The sequence below is a fragment of the Schistocerca gregaria genome, chromosome 8 (assembly GCF_023897955.1).
Source record: "Schistocerca gregaria isolate iqSchGreg1 chromosome 8, iqSchGreg1.2, whole genome shotgun sequence".
Taxonomy (NCBI): domain Eukaryota; kingdom Metazoa; phylum Arthropoda; class Insecta; order Orthoptera; family Acrididae; genus Schistocerca; species Schistocerca gregaria.
In genome coordinates, this window is record NC_064927.1 from 390,071,721 (window position 1) to 390,098,078 (window position 26,358).

Here is a 26,358-nt window from a genome sequence, read left to right on the forward strand (position 1 = left end):
ATACATGCGGTCGTGCATGATCCTGCTGAAATGTAGGGTTTTACAGGGATCGAATGAAGGGTGTAGCCACGGGTCGTAACACATGTGAAATGTAACGTCCACTGTTCAAAGTGCCGCCAATGCGTACAAGAGGTGACCGGTACGTGTAACCAATGGCACACCATACCATCACGCCGGTTGATACGCCAGTATGGCGATGAATACACGCTTCCAAAGTGCGTTCATCGCGATGTCGCCAAACACGGATGCGACCATCAGTAGTAGTAGTAGTAGTAGTTTTATTCATCCGTAGATCTCTTTTTACAAGGATATAGGACATGTCAAAGTATTTACAAGCTTAGATCAATTTACAATAAGCTAATTCGTATACACATATATTTACAGACTTCTAGTTAGAGACAATCATTAGATTTTACTCCTGGTATACAATAATTTATTTACAAATAACTCATTAAATAATGTAATGCCACACTATTCACTCATATTTCACTATCAGTCACTGCACACACTATACACACATTGTTTCATAACACTTCACTCACTACATACACACACACACACACACACACACACACACACACACACACACACACACACACAGGTGCTGTAAACAGAACCTGGATTCATCCGAAAAAATGACGTTTTGACATTCGTGCACCCAGGATGGTCGTTGAGTACAACATCGCAGGCGCTCCTGTCTGTGATGTAGCGTCAAGGGTGACCGCAGCCATGGTCTCCGAGCTGATAGTCCATTCTGCTGCAAACGTCATCGAACTGTTCGTGTAGATGGTTGTTGTCTTGCAAACGTCCCCATCTGTTGACTCAGGGATCGAGACGTGGCTGCACGATCCGCTACAGCCATGCGGATAAGATTTCTGTCATCTCGACTGCTAGCGATACGAGGCCGTTGGGATCCAGCACGGCGTTCCGTATTACCCTCCTGAACCCACCGATTCCATATTCTACTAACAGTCATTGGATCTCGACCAACGCGAGCAGCAAATGACGCGATACGATAAACCGCAATCGCGATAGGCTCCAATCCGATCTTTATCAAAGTCGTAAACGTGATGGTACGCATTTCTCCTTACACGAGGCATCACAAGATTGTTTCACCAGGCAACAGCGGTCAACTGCTGTTTGTGTACGAGAAATCGGTTGTAGGTGTCGCCACCGGCGCCAACCTTGTGTGAATGCTCTGAAAAGCTAATCATTTGCATATCACAGCATCTTCTTCCTGTCGGTTAATTTCGCGACTGTAGCACGTCATCTTCGTGGTGCAGCAATTTTAATGGCCAGTAGTGTATTTGTTGTTGTTGTCTTCAGTTCTGAGACTGGTTTGACGCCGCTCCTATTGCCTGAAAAAAACTGCACAGATATTCAGTTAGATCTTGGTAAGTGACAGATTGCTAACTCTCATTAAATATTCAATAATGTATAATTGTACTTTTCATAAACGAAAAAACGTAACAAGCTATGAGGACAATGTCAATGAGTCACAGTTGAAATCAGTCAACTCATACTAATGCCAGGGTGTAATACTTTGTAAGGATATGAAATGAAACGATCACATATAGTTTCTGTCGTAGATGAAGCACGTGGCAGAATGCTCTTCATTGGTAAATGACTAGAGATATGCAATCAGTCTACAACAGAGATTGCTTACAAAATGCTCTTTTGACCTATGGTTGAATATTGCCTATGAGTGCGAGGCGTGTAACAAACAGCACTAAGAACGGCTATCGAATAGATAAAAAAAGCACAGCACAAACTTCCACAAGTTTATTTGTCCCATGAGAGAGCGTAGCGAAGATGAACTGAGCTAGCGGACCCTTGAAAATAGAAGCAAACTATCACGTGAAAGCCTACTTACAAAGTTTCTCGAACCATCTTTGAGTGTTAAATCTAGGAACGTACTACAAGCCCTTACGTATCGCTTCCGCAGTAATCCCGAAAAGAAGGTCAAGCTAAGTACAGCGCACACACAGGCGTTAAGGATATTCTTAGAGAGCAAGTCAATTACCTATAGGCTGAAGCGAAAGGTGATATTTGCTGAGCAGATGCTAAAGTCTATTTGAGGGCATTACACACTGAACCACTACATTCTTTACATACGTTTCTACTAATAATATGTGTGGAACTTCGCTGTAGTACTTTATATGACGCCAATATTGATAATTTCCACACTAGTGAAGTAAGAAGGAATGTTTGGACTCTTGCCTTCAAAAGAAAGAATTTTTAAGCAAAAAAGCCTCACAGCTAACATATTTCGCCAGACAATTTTGTATTTGAGAGATGTGATATCTGAAGGATTAGTGAAGTCGTATGTTATGCCACAAATTTTCCTTCAATTTTTTCTCCTTAGCTATCAACCGAGGAATAAAAAAACCTGAGAACTATTCGTCCAGAGCAATGCCTTCGAAGCGCATTCTGCATCGTGAAATGTATAAGCTGCGTTTATTCGCAGTTTTATCGGTTTAAGGTGATGGGTAAAATCGTGTGCCATTTCTTTTAACCTTTAAGTACACGCAGGGGGTCCGTGAGGCCAAAGGGAATATTTTCATATTAACCAATGTCTGACAATAGCTTCGAAGCAGCTATTTTCTCAGCCTCTTTTAAGTGTCAATAATACTCGTCGTTTAGTATGGCGGGACCTGCTACGTTAGCAGTAACACTTTCGGTTAGCTTACAACTAGCTCTAGGTTACCACGGACCAGCCGCGTGCATTAGTGTCAGTTTTTTGTTAGTCTGCTTACTTTATTCCCGCGCGCACATGTATGCGTTGTTGAGTTTGTTCAGTATTAGAACAGACGTTTTCTTGCTTGGTACCTTGTTTTATTATCTTGTAAGTGTTGTAACAGCATCATGGAATGTACTTACGCGGCAGAAGAGGGGAAAATTAGATGTCACTATTATTTTCGAAACAAATTAAAAGGAGCAATTAAGAAGAAGAGCATTCTTGAGGCTGCTTTCTGTTGCTCTTCTGCAAGACCATCTTCAGCAAAGGGCAATGCCAAAAACTTTGACAAAGAAAGATAACTGAGGTAATTGGAGAGCTTTGTAGTCTGGAAAGCTCTGAAGTGGAATCAACTGCATGAGAACATGTGTGAACTGCAAAAGCAAAACCAGAAAAACTAGATATGTTTGTAAAAACTGCGAGACCACTTTGCCTTGAGCATTCTGGTACAGTGTACCAAGACCGTATTGACAAAAATATTTCGTACAGTATATGTATATTTTGGTAGCACCTCAATTTTTTTGTTTCTTCGTGTAAATGCTTTTGATCAAAATATATTTTTTTATTTTAAATAGATATACCGAACTATCAATTTAATAAGTCACGGCTGCAAAATACTAACGCGAATTCTTTACAGACGAATGGAAAAACTAGTAGAAGCCGACGTCGGGGAAGATCAGTTTGGATTCCGTAGAAATATGGGAACACGTGAGGCAATACTGACCCTACGACTTACCTTAGAACCTAGATTAAGAAAAGGCAAACCTACGTTTCTAGCATTTGTAGACTTGGAGAAAGCTTTTGATAATGTTTACTGGAATACACTCTTTCAAATTCTGAAAGTGACAGGGGTAAAATACAGGGAGCGAAAGGCTATTTACAATTTGTACAGAAACCAGATGGCAGTTATAAGAGTCGAGGGACATGAAAGGGAAGCAGTTGTTGGGAAGGATGCTATTCACTCTGTATATTGAGCAAGCAGTAAAGGAAATAAAAGAAAAATTCGGAGTAGGTATTAAAATCGATGGAGAAGAAAACTGCTTGAATACTGCTCAGCAGCGTGGGATCCGTACCAGATAGGGTTGATAGAAGAGATAGAGAAGATCCAACGGAGAGCAGCGCGCTTCGTTACAGGAGCATTTAGTAATCACGAAAGCGTTACGGATATGATAGATAAACTCCAGTGGAAGACTGCAGGAGAGACGCTCAGTAGCTCGGTACGGGCTTTTGTTTAAGTTTCGAGAACATACCTTCACCAAGGTGTCAAGCAGTATATTCCTCCCTCCTACGTATATCTCGCGAAGAGACCATGAGGATAAAGAGAGATTAGAGCCCACACAGAGGCATACCGACAATCCTTCTTTCCACGAACAATACGAGACTGGAATAGAAGGGAGAACCGATAGAGGTACTCAAAGTACCCTCTGCCACCCACCGTCAGGTGGCTTGGGGTGTATGGATGTAGATGTAGAAGCACAATAATAACTTGTTTGATTGTTGCACCTGCCATAGTCTATCCAGGGCTTTCATTGCGCGTAACGCTTTTTTCTGTTATTAACTCTTGTGTTTGGATTCAGTTCAGTCAGGACGTTGCAGCTACTCGTTTCTCTGTCCGAGGCTTATTGTGCTCAGCTCATGTTTGCGTGTGTGGGAAGTGAACTCCAAATGCCAAAGCGAAAGTGTTGCTTTGAAGACAAATGTACAGAAGAATGGGTTTTCATCAAACGAGGATGACATTTTGCTGACGTGGGATATGTAATTCATATGTTTCCATTTACGTGGAGGAAGGGCAGATATTACAGATCATTTAGGCAGCCAAAAGCATTTATCAAACATGTGCTCTGCTAGCACTTGAAAAAAAATTGACAGCTTTTTTTATTTCAAAGTCATGAAAACAGAGCTAGTCAGTAGTAGCAGCAAAATTAACGATGTGTTATCATACCATTAAACATCAAATGTCTTTGAAATCCGTAGATGTTCTTTTAGGCTAAGCTTCAATCGAAGAGTGACATTGGCAATGGTTGAAGGAGAGAAGGAGATAGAAGATCTAGATTTTGGAGTAGGAGAATCCGATGTGCCTCCAATGTCACTGGCTTCTGATTGTAGCACTGAAGGATTTAAATATCTTGCTGGATATGTAGCTTACCGATGCAGACAGTATGACAGACCACTGGCTACACCCACTGGAGAGTTACTGACACTGCCTGAGGAGACATCGAGAGGATGGCTGGGCATGGTTTCTCGTGGGGGTTTTCTTGTGCCTTCAGAAACGTGGCTCGAAACAATTAGCAGATTTGAATTAATTTTTGCCCAGATCCATGGACACGAAAGTTTTTCCAGGGAAACTGGTGTCGTCAAGAACCTGTGCACTATACTTACCGAGCGATTCCCCGCTATTTACCCAGAAATCATTAAGATTTACGCTAGGACGAGAACATTTAACCGACTGCGTTGGCTGTCTGCAAAGGACAAGTCGAAGAAAGCAGTTGCCGCTCAGCAACGGAAAGCAAGGAAGTGGTATTTGTCATCGCTTTAGAATGTAAATATACACTATTTGTGAAAGTTAAATAATATATAAACTTAGTGATAGAAGTGAAGGTCCTCTGTGTGTTTCACAACTAGCAAGAATCTGCACTGACAGTGTCAAGGATTGGCTTATTGTTTCCCACACTACATACCAACTTTGCTGAACGGCGGACTCGGTAAGTTAATTTACCGCTATTTCCTGTAAATCGTATTTTGCAGCACTTTTTTTGATTGAATCCCCTTTTATATAAGTGAATTTTAACAACGAGGGCAAACATTATACAGCCACCTTGATAAAAATACAAACCAAAGGTTTAAGGTGTGAGAAAATTAAGATTTTGTGTGTGTGTGTGTGTGTGTGTGTGTGTGTGTGTGTGTGTGTGTGTGTGTGTGTGTTTGTGGCAGTTCAGGTAGGTAATTCAAATGCTTCCTACAAATAAGGCAATTACATAATTTCTTGAGTGAAAATTTCAGTGTTTTTGTAGACATGATATAAACAGAATAAAAATGAGCGTCACATAGAGCTTGTCTATAAGTTAACGCTTTTCCCACAGCCAAAGTTAGAAAACTGAATGCTCATTTCGAAGGTTTACTTCGTAGAGAACTGCAAAACATACTGTACTTTGCACTTATTTTTGTATAGTTTGATCTATGGAGGCTTCATTATATTAAAGTCAGCACTCAGCAGTGTCTTTTTAAAAGCTGGTCAAGTTACAGAATATAGCAGTAACTTTCTAGAAATAGCAAATAACAATTTACCTTTTACTATTTCTGTAGAAACTGAAACATTTCACAAATACATCGCTTAAATGCGCGGGCTGCGTCTTGTAGCGCTGTTCAGAGGCAGCGGCGGTTCCTTCGTGACGTCACAGCCTCAGCCAATGGCAGGACAGAACGCTTACTGCTCAACCTTATTTTTTTTTACGGACCTTCGGCAGAACCAAAACAGCAGTTTGAAAGCAGATTTTTACCACACTGTCAAATATGCCACGGCTTCTCCCTGCTCCGCTATTATTCAATAGCTACAGATTCGAGTAATCACAACGTTAAAAAAATATTTCCGTTGTTTGTTCAATATTTTACACCTCAGAATGGCATTAAAGTGAAATTGCTGAATTTAGTTTCGTTGTCAAATGAAACCGCCTACTGCATTAGAAGAAAATAAAATTGATCAGAATAAGAGTATTGCAGTGTCAGTGCTAATACTAATTTTGGACGAGTGCGACGAGCAGATACAATGTATTTGCTAGAATGAAAAGTGAAGTAAACGAAAATCTTTTAGGAGTTGGCTACCCTGCTCACATGTTACACACTGCTGCCAAGACAGTCGCTCACGTGCTGAGTGTTGACGGAGAAATCTTTATAATTAAACTTTTCAGTTGCTTCTCCATATACACAGTAGGAAAGGAGCGTCTAAAAGAGTTTGAGTTTCCGGACATAGAGTATCACGCATTGTTGTCACATACAAAACAAGGTGGCTATCTTTGTTTGTTACTGTAGAGAGAGTACTGAAGTTGTATGATGCTCTTAAATCATTCTTCGTCGTAGAAAAAAGGGACCTAAATTTCTGACATCCCTTTTCCAGAATCGAAACGGAAGTCTATCTGCGTGGTTCCTGTATAGCCAGTTGAGCGTGTTTCAGAGACAAATACTTGAACTTGAGAAAGCAGACAGCAGTGCTATAGAAGTAGCTGCGATTTTGGAAATTACTAGCAGAATCTTAGAACATCGTAAAGAAGGAAGTTTTGTTCCGCTCAATGTGGAACGGCGAGGTTGCATTAACTATTTAAAATCAAAAATTTCATGTTGGTGTAGAACAGTTATGAAAAGTGCACAGCTTATTTAGAAAAATGGTTAACAAATCTCAGTGAGTTCTTTGTTTTCAAATGGATGTTGCTGGACGCGGAACCTGAGTGGAGCAATGTGACAAGGTTGGTTGGTTTGTGGGGATTGAAGGGACCAGACTACAAAGGCCATCGGTCCGTTTTTCCACGATCATGAAACACCCACAACGTGACAAGGACATTAACATTTGTACAATGTAGAGGGTTGCCAGTAGGTTGCAGTTTATTGTTTGACCTGTTTTCTTTACTCAAACAGTTCACTGAGTCAGAAATCAATAAATAACTGGGGTAGCAAATCATGTCAGGAGAAATGGAGCTATTTCTTTCGACAGATAGGATGCGAAGAACAGTATTCTCAGTTGCTGAATCTGTGTGAATTCGCCTTCAATATTCCGGGGCATAATGCAAACGTGAAACGAATACTTTCTCTTATGAATGCGCAATGAACGAAACAAATTGCAACTACCAACGGTCGAAGCAATAATTAAATGTTTTTAATTATCAAGTGAATTGCTCTAAGTTTTATGAATACATCATGCAGCGGAAAGATCTTTCCTCCAAAGCTCAATATTCAAATAAATATGAGGTGTAAGACAACAAATTATGTGAACTTTTCACTTCAACATACAGTGTAGTAGATAATTTTGTATCTGGTATTAATGTTTCAAAATAAAAATTTTTTTGTTAGCAGTACTAATATTGTTAAATGTTATTACCATCTGAATGCCCTCTCTTGGGTTAGAGTGTAAAGTGTTCATTTATTTATTTATTTTACTAAATCAATTAAATACAACAGTAATTTGCACAAATATTTCACTTTTTTAACGTTAAGAAAAGTGACTCGAAGTGTCCCGGTTTATGATACATAAATAATGACCGGTGTTAGTTAATTTTAGAGAAACGTCCCGGTTTGCTAGCAACAAATTCTAGTACCCCTACGCAAGGCGACTTAGGTACTGGCTTCAAACCTCAATAAGGCCGGTGCGTTAATGTTTGTTTAATAAGCCGCCTGCAGACGAATTCCAGCCATCAGCTGACATGAATGTTGGTTTCGTACAAAAGCATCACGCGCGGTCTATATTATGCATGGCCTTATCCAGGGGCTATAACTGCCTCTGTCCGTGTGTACACCCCTAGCTTGCACACTGCTGCGCTGCCTCTGACTGTAATACAGCCTCCTCGAAAAGCGTTGATTGTCGCACGTGGATGCCTGCGGCAGCTTCCTCTGCCCTCGTGTACACCCCTGCCCACGCTGTGCTGCGTTGCCTCGCGGGCCAACTTGCTTGCGCAGCAGCCGTCCCGCGCTTCAGTGTGTGTCGAGACGCGAGTACTGCGCCGCGTGCTAGCCTGTGCAAACCGGTTTGTAACGGAAAAGCTGCGCGCGCACGGACGAGAATAGCCCAGCTGGCGCAGGTCGATAAGTGTCGCTTGTGGAACCGTCGGCCTGGCGAAGGCCTTAACTGCACAAACTCAGTTTGCACGGCGAAGCTCTCGAGTGTGAAGGCGATAAACGTTAGCGAAGTTGCTTCCATTACCATTGCAGTTACCGAAGACTTTTTTGCGTATGTTTAAAAATGACGGACGTGCGTTGTTATCCTAAGGCATTTATAACAGAATTTATTGAACTGTACAAATCTCTACCTTGCCTTTGGAAGGTAAAATCGAAAGAATACAACGACCGAAATAAGAAAAACTTGGCATATCGTAAAATGGTTGCCAAATTGAAGGAGGTTAGTAAGTGTTAGAATTTTTGTTTCATTGTTGCTGTTTATTGTACTTAAGAATTATTATGCGTCTTGTGATGTGTACTGATAAGGTTTCCCGCATAAACTATTGCAGATGGATCCTAGCGCAGACAGGGATTCAGTAATAAAGAAAATCAACTCACTCCGGAGTTCTTATCGCAAGGAAAAGAGGAAAACAAACGAGTCGATGATGTCTGGCGCAGGCGAGGATGACGTGCACATTCCCAGGCTTTGGTACTACCATCTACTTCAATTCCTAGATGGCGAAGAAACGCAGCATGGAATGACAGTATCAAATTACGAGGAATCAGTGTCACAGGTATGTAATGTAAAGGGTTTTAAGTTATAGTATTTATTCACAGGACAATGTAACTTGGTAGTTTTTGTTTATGCGAGCAGAGGAATCGGTGGGAGTCGATTGATTTCGGGCCGGTACGGATTACAGTATATCCGCCCTTACCAACCTAAGGTAACAACGCAGCGAGCGCCTTGTAGTAGGCAATGTCAATGGAATGTAATATACGGGTACACTAAGTTGACGCTGATGGGAAAGACCATAAAGGCGCTTTCTATTTACGGTCGCTCCCATCAGCCGCCGCGTCAAGTGTCAATGTTGTTGGCGCGAATAATAGAATCCACTGTGGTGCATGCCGGGCGATGGTGGGGTGAGAGAGGGGTAGGGTTGACTCCCCCTCCCTGCGCTGCCCCTCACGTGGCGGCACCCCCCCCCCCCCCCCTCTCCACGTGCCCTCTACAGTGCACGTGCTAGGCGGTGATACCGTGCTTACCCTCCCAGCAACCCTTGCGAAAAGTGCCAAGTTAAATCGTGGGTATAATACGCTGCTGTGGGCATCACACAACTTATTATTTGCAAGTCGCGAACTAAATTATATATTACTGAGAAAGCTTTTGATTCGATTTCAACAACTCGTCAGTCAGCACGCAAGGAAAGAGGCATTAATTATTATAATGAATGTATCTTCGTCATTGTTAGTTGCCATCTGGATAGCGAGTGATATAAAACTGAAATATACAAACAAGGAAAACCCATTACCGCCAAAACTATTTTGAGCAGGCCTAGATAGATTTTCCAGATACCTAAACTTCAAAGCTGCAGAAGGAATACATGTGAATGGAACATAGTGAACCACCATCATTTTGCAGATGACTTTGTACTGTTTGTCTAGCTTAGATAAATGAAGAGCTGCTTGTTGAGAATCGCAAGGACAGACAGGAAATAAACACAAAAATCATCAGCAGACTTTTTCTTCACGTGATTTAGAAAGTAAAACAATGTTGATCTTTTTCAATATCACTTAAATCAAAACACTTTGTTAGTAAACTTGGTGATTGTGACGATTATAACCATCTCCGTCACAGATACTTCTGCGTATTGCAGTTGATTTTTTTTTTTTTATTTTAATCTTGGTATTTCCGTGGCCGAGCGGTTCTAGGCGCTTCAGTCTGGAACCGCGCGAAGCTACGGTCGCAGGTTCGAATCCTGCTTCGGGCATGGATGTGTGTGATGTCCTTAGGTTAGTTAGGTTTAAATAGTTCTACATTCTATGGGACTGATGGCCTCAGATGTTAAGTCCCGTAGTGCTTAGAGCCATTTGAACCAGCTTGGTATTTTCGTTCTGCTGCTTATTTCTAGTTGGTACAAGAGAGCCAATTTTAGCAAGGGCTTGTATTCCATTCATTTAATGACCACATGCTCAGTAGTCACCAACTTTATTATTCGCTGCAAATACTTTCTCGGACTGAGTCGTTTATTGTGCAGTCCAGTCCGGTACATCCGTGAACTGTTCTGAGAAATTTCATTTTAGTCGTGTGGACGCTACATTTGCTCTTGGCTTATTTTATTTTCTTCTTATCTATGTTTTGTTGCATAAAAAATTCGGATACGATCATAACTTCACGAAATTTAATTTTTGTATCTTGTCACTAGTGTTGGCCACAAAGCTCATGTAATTGTTCCGCACATTCTTGAAACGTTGGATGGTTTTATTTTCAAGATCTCTACAACTATGTGCAACATGAAATACGTAAAATGAGATATGTTGTAACGTTATTTAAATGGCTCTGAGCACTATGGGGCTTAACTGCTGAGGTCATCAGTTCCCTAGAATTTAGAACTACTTAAACCTAACTAACCTAAGGACATCACACACATCCATGCCCGTGGCAGGATTCGAACTTGCGACCGTAGCGATCGCGCGGTTCCAGACTGTAGCGCCTAGAACCGCTCGGCTACACCGCCTGGCTTAACGTTATTTAAAGATATTGTTGAGCGCTTAATACGTTTGCAATAGATTACCATCGCTTTAGTTTTCGTTTCTGAAATCTCAGAATTGTTGCCTGCGGTGGGCTTACTGTCCCAAGCAGATAGAACCTCGTGTCTAATCTTGAAAACTTCTGTGCTCAGCAAGGACGAGATCTTCAAGTAGCTGGTCTTACATTTTTCGAACAGATCAGATGACAGGGATATATATACAGGGTGGTCCATTGATCGTGACCGGGCCAAATATCTCACTTCCATGAGAAGTCGCAGGGTCAGTATTGCCTCTCGTTTTCCTACATGTCTCCGAAATCCAAACTAATCTTCTCCAAGGTCGGCTTCTAACAGTTTTTACAGTCTTTAAACGATTCGTGTTAGTATGTTGCAGCCATGGCTTATTAAACTGACAGTTCGGTAATTTTCACATCTGTCAACACCTGCTTTCTTTGGTACAGTTTTCTCAGAACTGGCTCTCCCAAGGCTGTCAGTAGTTCTAATGGAATGTTGTCTACTCCCAGGATCTTGTTTCGACTTAGGTCTTGCAGTGCTCTGTCAAACTCTTCATGCAGTATCATATCTCCCATTTCATCTTCATCTACATCCCCCTCCATTTCCTCGCCCTTGTATAGACCCTCTATATACTCCTTCCACCTTTCTGCTTCCCCTTTTTTGCTTGGAACTGGGTTCCCATCTGAGCTCTAGATATTCGTACAAGTGGTTCTCTTTTCTCCAGAGGTCTCTTTAATTTTCCTGTAGGTAGCATTTATCTTACCACAAGTGGTTTATGCTTCTGTATCCTTACATTTGTCCTCTAGCCATTTTGCATTTCCTGTCGATCTCTCTTTATATGTTTGTATTCCATTTCGCCTGCCTCACCTACTGCATGTTTATATTTTCTCCTTTCATCGATTAAATTCAATATCTCTTTTGTTATCCAAGGATTTCTACTAGCCCTCATCTCTTAATCTACTTGAACCTCTTCTGCCTTCACTATTACATCTCTCAAAGCTACCCATTTTTCTTATACTGTATTCCTCTGGTTCTTTCAGTTTATCTCCTTATACTCCCGCGTTTTTGCGGCTTCTTCAATTTTAATCTACAGTTCATAACCAATAAATTGTGCTCGGAGTCCACATCTGTCCCTGGAAATGTCTTACAATGTAAAACCTGGTTCCCAAATCTTTCTTATCATTACATAGGCCTGTTGTTGTTGTTGTTGTGGTCTTCAGTCCTGAGACTGGTTTGATGCAGCTCTCCATGCGTCTCTATCCCGTGGTTTGCGGCTTTGCAGGAGTTTGGTAAGCAGAGGCATTGTGCGAGGTCATGTAAAGGTATTACCCAGCTGGGCGTGGGGTTTGCTGATAGACACAGACTTGTTGTGGTTGTGGTCTTCAGTCCTGAGACTGGTTTGGCGCAGCTCTCCATGCTACTCAATCATGTGCAAGCTTCTTCCTCTCCCAGTACCTACTGCAACCTACATCCTTCTGAATCTGCTTAGTGTAGTCATCTCTTGGTCTCCCTCTACGATGTTTACCCTCCACGCTGAACTCCAATACTAAATACATAGGCCTAATCAATCTGAAACCTCCCGTTGTCTCCAGGTCTTTTCCACGTGTACAACCTTCTTTCGTGATGCTTAAAACAAGTGTTAGCTATGATTAAATTTGGCTCTGGTCTCGCGGTTCTAGGCGCTCAGTCCGGAACCGTGAGACTGCTACGGTCGCAGGTTCGAATCCTGCCTCGGGCATGGATGTGTGTGATGTCCTTAGGTTAGTTAGGTTTAAGTATGGGACTAATGACCACAGCAGTTGAGTCCAATAGTGCTCAGAGCCATTTGAACTATTTGAACCTTATCACAAATTAGATTTTTGTCACTCTTAACTATCTCAATAATCTATCTCATCATACACTTCCGCAGTCTCCTCCATTCTTCTGATTGGTTTGATATTGCCGGCTCGAATTCCTATCCTGTGCCAACCTCTTCATCTCAGCGTAGCACTTGCAACCTGCGTCCTCAATTATTTGCTGAATGTATTCTAATCTCTGTCTTCCTCTATAGTTTTTGTCCTATACAGCTCCCTCTAGTACTATGGATGTCATTCCCTGATGTCTTAACAGATGTCCTATCACCCTGTCCCTTCTTCTGGTCAGTGTTTCCCATATATTCCTTTCCTTCCCGATTCTGCGCATAACCTCCTCATTCCACACCTTATCAATCCACCTAATTTTCAACTTTCGTCTGTTGCACCACATCTCAAATACTTCGATGCTCTTCTGTTCCGGTTTTCCATGTTTCACTAGCCCGACATCGTAGCTGAGTGGACAGTGCACTGGCTTGTCATGCTGAAGGGCCCGGGTTCGATTCCTGGCTTGGTTGGAGATTTTCCCCGCCTTGGGACTGGGTGTTTGTGTCGACTTCATCTTCATCATTTCATCTTCACCGACACGCAAGTCGCCGAAGTGGGGTCACCTCAAAATCCTCGCACCAGGCGATCAGCTCTACCCGTTGGGAAGACCTCGCCACAAGATACTTCATTTCACTGCCATACATTGCTGTGCTCCAAACGTACATTCCCAGAAATTTCTTTGTCAAATTAAGGTCTATGTTTGATGCTAGTAGACTTATCTTGGCCAGGAATGCCCTTTTTGCCAGTGCTAGTCTGATTTTCATGTCCTTACTCCGCCCGTTAATTGGTTATTTTACTGCCCAAGTAGCAAAATTCCTTAGCTTCATCTACTTTGTGACTGTCAGTCTTGATGTTAAGTTTCTCGCTGCTACTGATTACTTTCGTCTTTCTTCGATTTACTCTCAGTCCGTATTTGTATTCATTAGACCATTACATTCAGTAGATCTGTAATTCTTCTTCACTTTCGCTCAGTATACATCGTTAGCGAATTGTATCATTGATATCGTTTCACCTTGAGTTTTAATCTCACTGCAGAACCTTTCTTTTATTTCCATCATTGCTTCTTCGATATACAGATTGAACATTACGGGTGAAAGACTACATTCCCATCTTACACCGTTTCTAATCCGAGCACTTCGTTCTTAGTCGTCCACTCTTATTATTCCTCTTGGTTCTTGTACATATTGTATATAAACATCTCTTCCTATAACCAACCCTGTTTTTCTCAGAATTCCGAACATCTTGCACTATCTTACATTGTCGAACGCTTTTTCCATGTCGACAAATCCTGTGAACGTGTCTTGATTTTTCTTTAGTTTTGCTTCCATTATCAACCACAATGTCACAATCGCCTCTGCGGAGCTAGATGGCATGTAAACTTATACTACTGTGGTGGGTGTGGGCTTCGTGTCCATCTTGGCTACAATAGCCTGCCGAAGTGGCCGAGCGGTTCTAGGCGCTACAGTCTAAAGCCGCGCGACCGCTACTGTCGCAGGTTCGAATGCTGCCTCAGGCATGGATGTGTGTGATATCCTTAGGTTAGTTAGGTTTAAGTAGTTCTAAGATCTAGGGGACTGATGACCTCAGAAGTTAAATCCCACAGTGCTCAGAGCCATTTGAACCATTTGGCTACATTAATGCGTTCATTATTCTGTTCGTAGTAGCTTACTCGTGTTCCTATTTAGTTATTCGTTGTTAAACCTACTCGTGCATTACCCCTATTTGATTTTGTACATATAACCCTGTAATCACTTGACCAGAAGTCCTGTTCCTCCTGCCGTCGAACTTCACTAATTCCCACCATAACTTAAACCTGTCCATTTTTCTAGCCAAACTGTTGCCCTTGCAAGTACTGAAAAGGCTGTTGCCTCTCATCATGAAGAACCATGATGAGAGGCCATTGTCTGGCCTGTCGCCGCCCCCCCCCCCCCTCCCACCGTCCTTCGTGGTTGAAACTGTGGTACGACTATCTGTATCGCTGAGGCACGCAAGCCTTCCCACCGAAGGCAAGGCACATGATGTAAGAGATGAGCCTAATGCAGATAATAATTTGTAGATATGTATGAGTTTCGAAACACAGTGAGTACAAACAGTTTGTTAATGAAGCTACATGCTAGTTAGTTATATTACAGGGTGATAATTATTGAACTAGATGAAAAAACGTAAATTAGTTAAAAATTACGGCCTGCATACGCTTTATTCAACATGTAAACGTCGTTACAGATATTCAGATTTAGGTTATGACATGCATGATATGCCTACCATCATTGGCGATGATGTAGCACAGACGAACAGCGACGTTCTGCGTGATCTGCTGAGGTGTCGGAACATTGATGCCGTTGATGACCTCCTGAATGGTTGTCTTTAGTTCACCAACGGTTTTGGGGTTATTGTTGTACATCTTCTCTTTAATATAGCGCCAGAAAAAGGAGTCACATGTGTTCAGATCCGGAGAATATGAAGGCCAATCGAGGCCTATGCCAGTGGCCTCTGGGTACCCCAGAGCCAGAATGCGGTCCTCAAAGTGTTCTTCCAGAACATTAAACAATCTTCTGCATCGACGAGGTGGGGAACTTTCTTTCATGAACAACATCTTCTCGAAATTGTGGTCACTTTTGATCATGGAAATGAAATTATCTTCCAAAACCTTCATGTACCGCCGGCCGCGGTGGTATCGCGGTTGTAGGCGCGCAGTCCGGAACCGTTCGACTGCTACGGTCGCAGGTTCGAATCCTGCCTCGGGCATGGATGTGTGTGATGTCCTTAGGTTAGTTAGGTTTAAGTAGTTCTAAGTTCTAGGGGACTAATGACCACAGCAGTTGAGTCCCATAGTGCTCAAAGCCATTTGAATCATTTTTTTTGAACCTTCATGTACCGTTCGGAAGTCACCGTGCCATCAAGCAATATCGCACCGATTATTCCTGACTGGACATAGCACACCACACATCCACCCGTTGAGGATGAAGAGACTTTTCGATCGCGAAATGCGGTTTCTCAGTCCCCAAATGCGCCAATTTTGCTTATTGACGAACCTATCCAAACGAAATTTTTGGAAAAATTGTGGTAATTTCTATGGAAACAAATAGCTCAGGGCATCGGTTCCTTAGTTTACACACTACTTAATCTAACGTAAACTAACTTACGCTAATGACAACACACACACACACACATACATGTCCGAGGGAGGACTCGAACCTCCGACAGGGAGAGCCGCGCGAACCGTAACAAGGCGCCCCAGGCCGCGCGGCTACTTCGCGCGGCCCATCCAAATGGAAGTGGGGTTCACTAAATCAGCAACTAACTCCCATCATGCTCCACGGGCGACAGTACAGTTTGGACGCCATAAAGCAAACCGTTCTGACGATTTTATTTCATATAATTCAATAATTGTCACCCTGTAAATAACAACAGTAACAAGCCTGAACACCGCCTTTCTTGCGTTACAACCCTTAACTCACAAGGTGACCTTTCTGTAACGTATATCACGAGGTGGCGCCTCTGGGCCCTTATGTTTTAACCAAGATTTAGGGCGCAAATCATTTGAAATTTTTGATTTAAGTTATGTGAAATTAATCTTTACAATTTTTTAATTGTTGTTTAAATACACCTCTGTGTATCATCTCATTTCACATCCTTACAAAGTGCTATATCCAGGTATTTGTGTGCGTTGATCGAGTCCAGTTATGACTAATTTATATTATTGTCATAGGATCCTACGGTGTTTCATTTTGTGAAGTGCACAACTTTACATTTCTGAACATTTTATGAAAGTTGCCAATCTTTGTACAGCTTTGAAATTTTAGCAAGATCTGATTGAATATTTATGCAGCTTCAAAATGTTCAAATGTGTGCGAAATATTATGGGACTTAACTGCTGAGGTCATCAATCCCTAAGCTTACACACTACTTAACCTAAATTATCCTAAGCACAAACACACACACCCATGCCCGAGGGAGGACTCGAACCTCCACTGGCACCAGCCGCACAGCCCATGACTGCAGCGACTTAGACCGCGCGGCTCAGCAGCTTCTTTCAGACGGTACTTCATTACAGATAAGTGAATCATCTGCAAAAAGTCCGATGTTACTATTAATATTTTGCGTAACGTCACTAATATATAACATGAATAGCAAGGATTTCTACACACTTCCCTGCGACTCATTCCAAGTCACTTCTACATCTCTTGATGGCTCTGCAAGTTAACGTTCTACGTCCTCTCTAGTCACAAATTTCTGTTGACGTACCACACGATCGTGCTTTTGATAAAGCTTAGTCAAATGGTTTTCAGAAATCAAGAAATACGGCATCTACCTAAATGGCTTGTAAGAAGTGAACAAATTGAGTTTCACGTGATCTATGTTCTCGGAATCCATGCCTGTTGGCATCGAAGAGGTCATTCTGTTCAAGATACCTCATTATGTTTGAGCTCGGGAAATATACTGTAAGATGGTGCACGAAGCTGATGTCAAGGATATTGCGCGGTAGTTTTGTGGATCACTTCTACTACCCGTCCTGTAAAATCTACATCTACATCTACATCTACATCCGTACTCCGCAAGCCACCTGACGGTGTGTGGCGGAGGGTACCCTGAGTACCTCTATCGGTTCTCCCTTCTATTCCAGTCTCGTATTGTACGTGGAAAGAAGGATTGTCGGTATGCTTCTGTGTGGGCTCTAATCTCTCTGATTTTATCCTCATGGTCTCTTCGCGAGATATACGTAGGAGGGAGCAATATACTGCTTGACTCTTCGGTGAAGGTATGTTCTCGAAACTTTAACAAAAGCCCGTACCGAGCTACTGAGCGTCTCTCCTGCAGAGTCTTCCACTGGAGTTTATCTATCATCTCCGTAACGCTTTCGCAATTACTAAATGATCCTGTAACGAAGCGCGCTGCTCTCCGTTGGATCTTCTCTATCTCTTCTATCAACCCTACCTGGTGCGGATCCCACACTGCTGAGCAGTATTCAAGCATTGGGCGAACAAGCGTACTGTAACCTACTTCCTTTGTTGTCGGATTGCATTTCCTTAGGATTCTTCCAATGAATCTCAGTCTGGCATCTGCTTTACCGACGATCAACTTCATATGATCATTCCATTTTAAATCACTCCTAATGCGTACTCCCAGATAATTTATGGAATTAACTGCTTCCAGTTGCTGACCTGCTATTTTGTAGCTAAATGATAAGGGACCTATCTTTCTATGTATTCGCATCACATTACACTTCGCTACATTGAGATTCAATTGCCATTCCGTGCACCATGCGTCAATTCGCTGCAGATCCTCCTGCATTTCAGTACAATTTTCCATTGTTGCAACCTTTCGATACACCACAGCATCATCTGCAAAAAGCCTCAGTGAACTTCCGATGTCATCCACCAGGTCATTTATGTATATTGTGAATAGCAACGGTCCTATGACACTCCCCTGCGGCACACCTGAAATCACTCTTACTTCGGAAGACTTCTCTCCATTGAGAATGACGTGCTGCGTTCTGTTATCTAGGAAATCCTCAATCCAATCACACAATTGATTTGATAGTCCGTATGCTCTTACTTTGTTCATTAAACGAGTGTGGGGAACTGTGTCAAACGCCTTGCGGAAGTCAAGAAACACGGCATCTACCTGTGAACCCGTGTCTAAGGCCCTCTGAGTCTCGTGGACGAATAGCGCGAGCTGGGTTTCACACGATCGTCTTTTTCGAAACCCATGCTGATTCCTACAGAGTAGATTTCTAGTCTCCAGAAAAGACATTATACTCGAACATAATACGTGTTCCAAAATTCTACAACTGATCGACGTTAGAGATATAGGTCTATAGTTCTGCACATCTGTTCGACGTCCCTTCTTGAGAACGGGGATGACCTGTGCCCTTTTCCAATCCTTTGGAACGCTTCGCTCTTCTAGAGACCTACAGTACACCGCTGCAAGAAGGGGGGCAAGTTCCTTCGCGTACTCTGTGTAAAATCGAACTGGTATCCCATCAGGACCAGCGGCCTTTCCTCTTTTGAGCGATTTTAATTGTTTCTCTATCCCTCTGTCGTCTACTTCGATATCTACCATTTTGTCAACTGTGCGACAATCTAGAGAAGGAAGCACAGTGCAGTCTTCCTCTGTGAAACAGCTTTGGAAGAAGACATTTAGTAATTCGGCCTTTAGTCTGTCATCCTCTGTTTCAGTACCATTTTGGTCACAGAGTGTCTGGACATTTTGTTTTGATCCACCTACCGCTTTGACATAGGACCAAAATTTCTTAGGATTTTCTGCCAAGTCAGTACATAGAACTTTACTTTCGAATTCATTGAAAGCCTCTCGCATAGCCCTCCTCACACTACATTTCGCTTCGCGTAATTTTTGTTTGTCTGCAAGGCTTTGGCTATGTTTATGTTTGCTGTGAAGTTCCCTTTGCTTCCGCAGCAGTTTTCTAACTCGGTTGTTGTACCACGGTGGCTCTTTTCCATCTCTTACGATCTTGCTTGGCACATACTCATCTAACGCATATTGTACCATGGTTTTGAACTTCGTCCACTGATGCTCAACACTATCTGTACTTGAGACAAAACTTGTGTGTTGAGCCATCAAGTACTCTGAAATCTGCTTTTTGTCACTTTTGCTAAACAGAAAAATCTTCCTACCTTTTTTAATATTTCTATTTACGGCTGAAATCATCGATGCAATAACCGCTTTATGATCGCTGATTCCCTGTTCTGCATTAACTGATTCAAATAGTTCGGGTCTGTTTGTCACCAGAAGGTCTAATATGTTATCGCCACGAGTCGGTTCTCTGTTTAATTGCTCAAGGTAGTTTTCAGATAAAGCACTTAAAAATATTTCACTGGATTCTTTGTCCCTGCCACCCGTTATGAACGTTTGAGTCTCCCAGTCTATATCCGGCAAATTAAAATCTCCACCCAGAACTATAACATGGTGGGGAAATCTACTCGAAATATTTTCCAAATTATTCTTCAGGTGCTGAGCCACAACAGCTGCTGAGCCCGGGGGCCTATAGAGACATCCAATTACCATGTCTGAGCCTGCTTTAACCGTGACCTTCACCAAAATCATTTCACAATTCGAATCTCCGTCAATTTCCTTCGATACTATTGCACTTCGTATCGCTATAAACACGCCTCCCCCTTCACTGTCCAGCCTATCTCTGCGGTATACATTCCAATCAGAGTTTAGGATTTCATTACTGTTTACGTCTGGTTTCAGCCAACTTTCTGTTCCTAGTACTATATGGGCGTTGTGACCGTTTATTAATGAGAGCAGTTCTGGGACCTTTCTATAGACGCTCCTGCAGTTTACTATTAGCACATTAATATTGTTATTCCTTGTTGCATTTTGCCTACTCCTGCCTTGCCGCGTCTCAGGAGGCGTCTTGTCGGGCCTAGGGAGGGAATTCTCTAACCTAAAAAAACCCCATGTGCACTCCACACGTACTCCGCTACCCTCGTAGCCGCTTCCGGCGTGTAGTGCACGCCTGACCTATTCAGGGGGACCCTACATTTCTCCACCCGATAGCGGAGGTCGAGAAATTTGCACCCCAGCTCTCCGCAGAATCGTCTGAGCCTCTGGTTTAAGCCTTCCACTCGGCTCCAAACCAGAGGACCGCGATCGGTTCTCGGAACGATACTACAAATAGTTAGCTCTGATTCCACCCCGCGAGCGAGGCTTTCCACCTTCACCAACTCCGCCAACCGCCTGTACGAACTGAGGATGACCTCTGAACCCAGACGGCAAGAGTCATTGGTGCCGACATGAGCAACAATTTGCAGTCGGGTGCACCCAGTGCTCTCTATCGCCGCCGGTAGGGCCTCCTCCACATCTCGGATGAGACCCCCCGGCAAGCAGACAGAGTGAACACTGGCCTTCTTCCCCGACCTTTCCGCTATTTCCCTAAGGGGCTCCATCACCCGCCTAACGTTGGAGCTCCCAATAACTAATAAACCCCTCCCCCCGTGTGCCTGCTCGGACCTTGCTGAAGGATCAGCCACATGTCCACTCACAGGCAGAGCGGGCGATGCCACACGGCCAGCCTCCACATTGACCCTCCGCCTCGTGCGCCGCGAACGCCGCTGAACCCGCCACTCCCCTTGGGGAGAGGGTGGCCCAACCGCGCCCGGTACCCGCGAAGATGTCTCGACAGCAGGGACAGTGGGTGAAGCATCTAACACCTGGGGTGCACCATGCGACGCACCAGACTCCCCACTGCCGCTACACTCCGAGGCAGCAGCCTGAAGACGGCTGACCGCGGCCATCAACACGCTCAGCTGTTCGCGAAGAGTGGCCAGCTCCTCCTGCGTCCGTACACAGCAGCCACACATCCTAGCCATCCTAAGAAATCAATTTACTATAGAGTGTTAATCAGCTTTTAACTAGACTGCTAATTCACTAAAGGCGGTTGATTATTGACTAAACTGTGATTGCTAACCACTTCTTGTAGAAACAAGGAAAATAGCACTACCTGTCTCTGGACGGTATTGAAAACAAACACTAGCACTACTAGCACTACGGCTGACTAAAGGGACTCTCTGACTGTATTTAAAACAAACACGAGATCTATGGAACACTTAATAGCACTCGACTATTAAAGCTTCCTAAAAGCAAAAACACGCAGAAGAAGAAGTGACAAGTAAGAAAAATACAGATAATACTTAAATTAAGGTAGCTCGCTGCACAGCAGACGTGAAGCAGACGGCGGTTAGGGCGACCTGTGCTTTCTTCCCTGAAGACTGTGGAACAGTTTATGATGGATCACGGCAAGCGATGTTGTTATTGTTGTCTTCAGTCCTGAGACTGGTTTGATGCAGCTCTCCATGCTACTCTATCCTGTGCAAGCTTCTTCATCTCCCAGTACCTAGTGCAACCTACATCCTTCTGAATCTGCTTAGTGTATTCATCTCTTGGTCTCCCTGTACGATTTTTACCCTCCACGCTGCCCTCCAATGCTAAATTTGTGATCCCTTACTGCCTCAGAGCATGTCCTACCAACCGGTCCCTTCTTCTTGTAAAGTTGTGCCACAAACTCCTCTTCTCCCCAATTCTATTCAATACCTCCTCATTAGTTATGTGATCTACCCATTTAATCTTCAGCATTCTTCTGTAGCACCACATTTCGAAAGCTGCTATACTCTTCTTGTCTAAACTATTTATCGCCCATATTTCACTTCCATACATGGCTACACTCCATACAAATACTTTCATAAATGACTTCCTGACACTTAAATCTACACTCGATGTAACAAATTTATCTTCTTCAGAAACGCTTTCCTTCCCATTGCCAGTCTACATTTTATATCCTCTCTACTTCGATCATCATCAGTTATTTTGCTCCCCAAATAGCAAAACTCCTTTACTACTTTAAGTGACTCATTTCCTAATATAATACCCTCAGCAACACCCGACTTAATTCGACTACATTCCATTATCCTCGTTTTGCTTTTGTTGATGTTCATCTTATATCCTCCTTTCAAGACACTGTCCATTCTGTTCAACTGCTCTTCCAAGTCCTTTGCTGTCTCTGACAGAATTACAATGTCATCGGCAAAGTTCAACGTTTTTATTTCTTCTCCATGGATTTTAATACCTACTCCGAATTTTTCTTTTGTTTCCTTCACTGCTTGCTCAATATACAGATTGAATAAAATGAGGGACAGGCTACAACCCTGTCTCGCTCCCTTCCCAACCGCTGCTTCCCTTTCATGCCTCTCGACTCTTATAACTGCCATCTGCTTTCTGTACAAATTGTAAATAGCCTTTCGCTCCCTGTATATTACCCCTGCCACCTTTAGAATTTGAAAGAGAGTATTCCAGTCAACATTGTCGAAAGCTTTATCTAAGTCTACAAATGCTAGATACATTGGTTTGCCTTTACTTAATCTATTTTCTAAGATAAGTCGTAGGGTCAGTATTGCCTCCCGTGTTCCAACATTACTATGGAATCCAAACTGATCTTGCCCGAGGTCGGCTTCTACCAGCTTTTCCATTCGTCTGTAAAGAATTCGCGTTAGTATTTTGCAGCTGTGTCTTATTAAATTGATAGTTCGGTAACTATCACATCTGTCAACACCTACTTTCTTAGGGATTGGAATTTTTATATTCTTCTTGAAGTCTGAAGGTATTTCGCCTGTCTCATACATATTGCTCACCAGATGGTAGAGTTTTGTCAGGATTGGCTTTCCCAAGGCCGTCAGTAGTTCTAATGGAATGTTGTCTACTCCCGGGGCCTTGTTTCGATTCAGGTCTTTCAGTGCTCTGTCAAACTCTTCACGCAGTATCGTATCTACCATTTCATCTTCATCTACATCCTCTTCCATTTTCATAATATTGTCCTCAAGTACACCGCCCTTGTATAGACCCTCTACATACTCCTTCCACCTTTCTGCTTTCCTTTCTTGCTTAGAACTGTACGGCTGTAGCGATACCATCAGGATATTACCGTCATGGAGGAGAGATAAGTGTGGAAGTGGAGTCCTGCTATTTTGGCAGACTCCTGCAGAACGGTTGCTGGGGATGTTCCAGCTGCAAGTTGGACGCGACAAGCCGGGCGAAAACGCACAGCCGTTTTACAGTTTGATCATAAATTCTCCAAAATGTCAGGTCAGAACATTGATGAGACTAAAAGTGTTTCTAGTACGAAAAAAAGCGCCAAGTGTGAACAGGATTCGCGCACTAAGGGTTCTGTACAATCTTTATTATGTAGTAGATTCTTCATACATCCCCGCGAACCTCGACGTTTTTTGTCTGTTATCGATATCGATGCTGACGCGGCATCCGTCCCGGGAATTCCTAGACAGTACCAAAATCTCTTTATAATAGTTCCTGAGACTAGCCCTAATATTCCATACAAAAAGAAGCGAGCAGAGGATTTCGGTTCATGTATGTAGAGAGAGAAGATGTAATAAAATATTTGATACTTACGTATTAAATCTTGACTAGAACTTATATTTTATATTTCCGTGCAGCAATATTTTTCGATTAGTCTTTTGACGGATGATAATTGCAGTGTAAGTTCTAACGGCAAAAAAATACGCTTTATGTGATATAATGGCAAACTAACAATTTTGGATTTTTTCTTTTGCTTGTACTGTGAAACCCTCATTTTTGGTCCGTTAGACTGTTGGACGAATTTAATGATTCCAGGTCAACGGAACGTATCCTACAGGCTTTGATCGTTGAGTTTGCGAGAGTCAAACTATGTGACATAAATGGTCTTATCTTTTGACTGCATGGACTTAGGAGTTAACGTTCATTATAACGGCAAGGGACCATTGACCTTAGCATGTGATATATATTTCAGCTTGATACGTGAAACTGTTCCTGAAAAAAAAAAAAGGGGCTCTTAACAGATGAACAGACATACTAGTCGGATAACGATTGACAATTTTTTTTTCCTTGTGGTATTGGTTATTTCGATGATTAGTCGACCTAATCCCAAAAGCGGGTCTATGACTGCGCCATCATTTCGGTCGTCTCTTTCGTCTCCCCTCGAATTTTGGTTCTCATTATTGCTGCTTTGCCAGTTCGACCTGTTGCCTTCGTTCCTCTGCCAAATCGATCTGTTGTCTTTGTTCCCCTGGCAGTTCGATCGATTCCCATCGTTCCTCCTTTCGCTTCTCTCCCCGTTCCAAGGACCTGCATTCCCCAGTTATGGTGACAGGGTAGCCAACTCATCTCTCCCCGTGCGGTTGCATTCCCTGGTTCTGCTCCTAACGCGACTGGAATCTCGTGATTGTGCTCCTTTGGTATTCTGTGGTGCCCGTACTTCGGCTTGTCCACATTAGCCTGAATCATTTTGTAATAATGATTTAAGTGAATCTATGTCGTCCTTACAGCGACGCCGCGCGGGATTAGCCGAGCGGTCTCAGGCGCTGCAATCATGGACTGTGCGGCTGGTCCCGGGGGAGGTTCGAGTCCTCCCTCGGGCATGGGTGTGTGTGTTTGTCCTTAGGATAATTTGGGTTAAGTAGTGTTAAGCTTAGGGACTGATGACCTTAGCAGTTAAGTCCCGTAAGATTTCAGACAAAAAACAAAACAAAAAAAAACTTACAGAGACCAGCAAGAATGATGTGACGAAGATGTTCGGACAGGTTTGTCGCCAAATTCGCATCATTTCCGCGGGGCTGAACGGGTTGTAAAGACATTGGTTTGTAATTGGTTCAGATTAGGCAGGCTGATTATTCTATGTTTTACCGAGTCTTGCGCCGCTTTCGCGAGGAACACGCTATGAAATTCCCGCACTGTGGCGCACGTTCCGCGGACCCCTTTGGATTAATGTTTCGCGATCCAGAAATCCACATACGAATTCGATTTTGTAGGTATTTGACCAAGTAAGTGGAAGTGGACATTGGAACTGTTCTGTACAGCCACGAAGATGAAGCGCATTTACCGAATTTTTGATAACCTCGACCTTCCGCACTGAAAGTGTAATCGAAGCAACGCACTTCCTGGCGGGGCGCAAGCTCGTAGGGTTCCGTGATTCACTCCCATCTATTGGCGGTATTTCTTCGAACAGCCCTAATATATCGTCCGCAACACGCGACACTCTCATTATTTTCTCTACTTGCACATTTTCGTGCGCGCCCAGTATTTCTTTTAGCTGGAGCCATTAATTCCTCCATGCGTTCTGTGAGCGTTGCTATCGCGTCTTTACGTTTTTTATTTTCGTTCTTGTTTCCGATTTGAAGACTTGACATGCTTCCTGTTATTAGAGGATGGCCGCAATATTCTTGTCTATCTTGTTCTTTACGGACTCTTGTGCACTCATTTTGAGCCACAGAGACCTCACACTTCGTCCTCAGGGCGTAAAATTCCGCTTCCAAATTGTCACTTTTCAATTTAATGGCCTCACTCATCCTCGTCTGCTCTCTTTCGAGCGCATCGAGTCTTCTGTCTCGCCCTGCTCCCTCCTGTTCAACAGCTGCATCTACCTCAGTAAAGATTCAAAGAAACTAGTACTCCTGCCTACATCTACATCTACATCCATACTCCGCAAGCCACCTGACGGTGTGTGGCGGAGGGTACCCTGAGTACCTCTATCGGTTCTCCCTTCTATTCCAGTCTCGTATTGTACGTGGAAAGAAGGATTGTCGGTATGCTTCTGTGTGGGCTCTAATCTCTCTGATTTTATCCTCATGGTCTCTTCGCGAGACATACGTAGGAGGGAGCAATATACTGCTTGACTCTTCGGTGAAGGTATGTTCTCGAAACTTTAACAAAAGCCCGTACCGAGCTACTGAGCGTCTCTCCTGCAGAGTCTTCCACTGGAGTTTATCTATCATCTCCGTAACGCTTTCGCAATTACTAAATGATCCTGTAA

At 43.1% G+C, this 26,358-nt stretch overlaps 1 protein-coding gene across 1 annotated transcript in view; it reads left to right on the forward strand.

The window, feature by feature from the left end:
* The first annotated feature begins 8,416 nt into the window (after positions 1–8,416).
* Positions 8,417–26,358, forward strand: part of LOC126284474 (uncharacterized) — a 41,067-nt gene continuing 23,125 nt past the window's right edge. The window contains exons 1-2 of the mRNA XM_049983429.1: positions 8,417–8,837; positions 8,947–9,171. Of these exons, the coding sequence (XP_049839386.1) occupies positions 8,682–8,837; positions 8,947–9,171 (381 nt within the window). The 5' untranslated portion in view covers positions 8,417–8,681. The remainder of the gene's footprint in view (positions 8,838–8,946; positions 9,172–26,358) is intronic.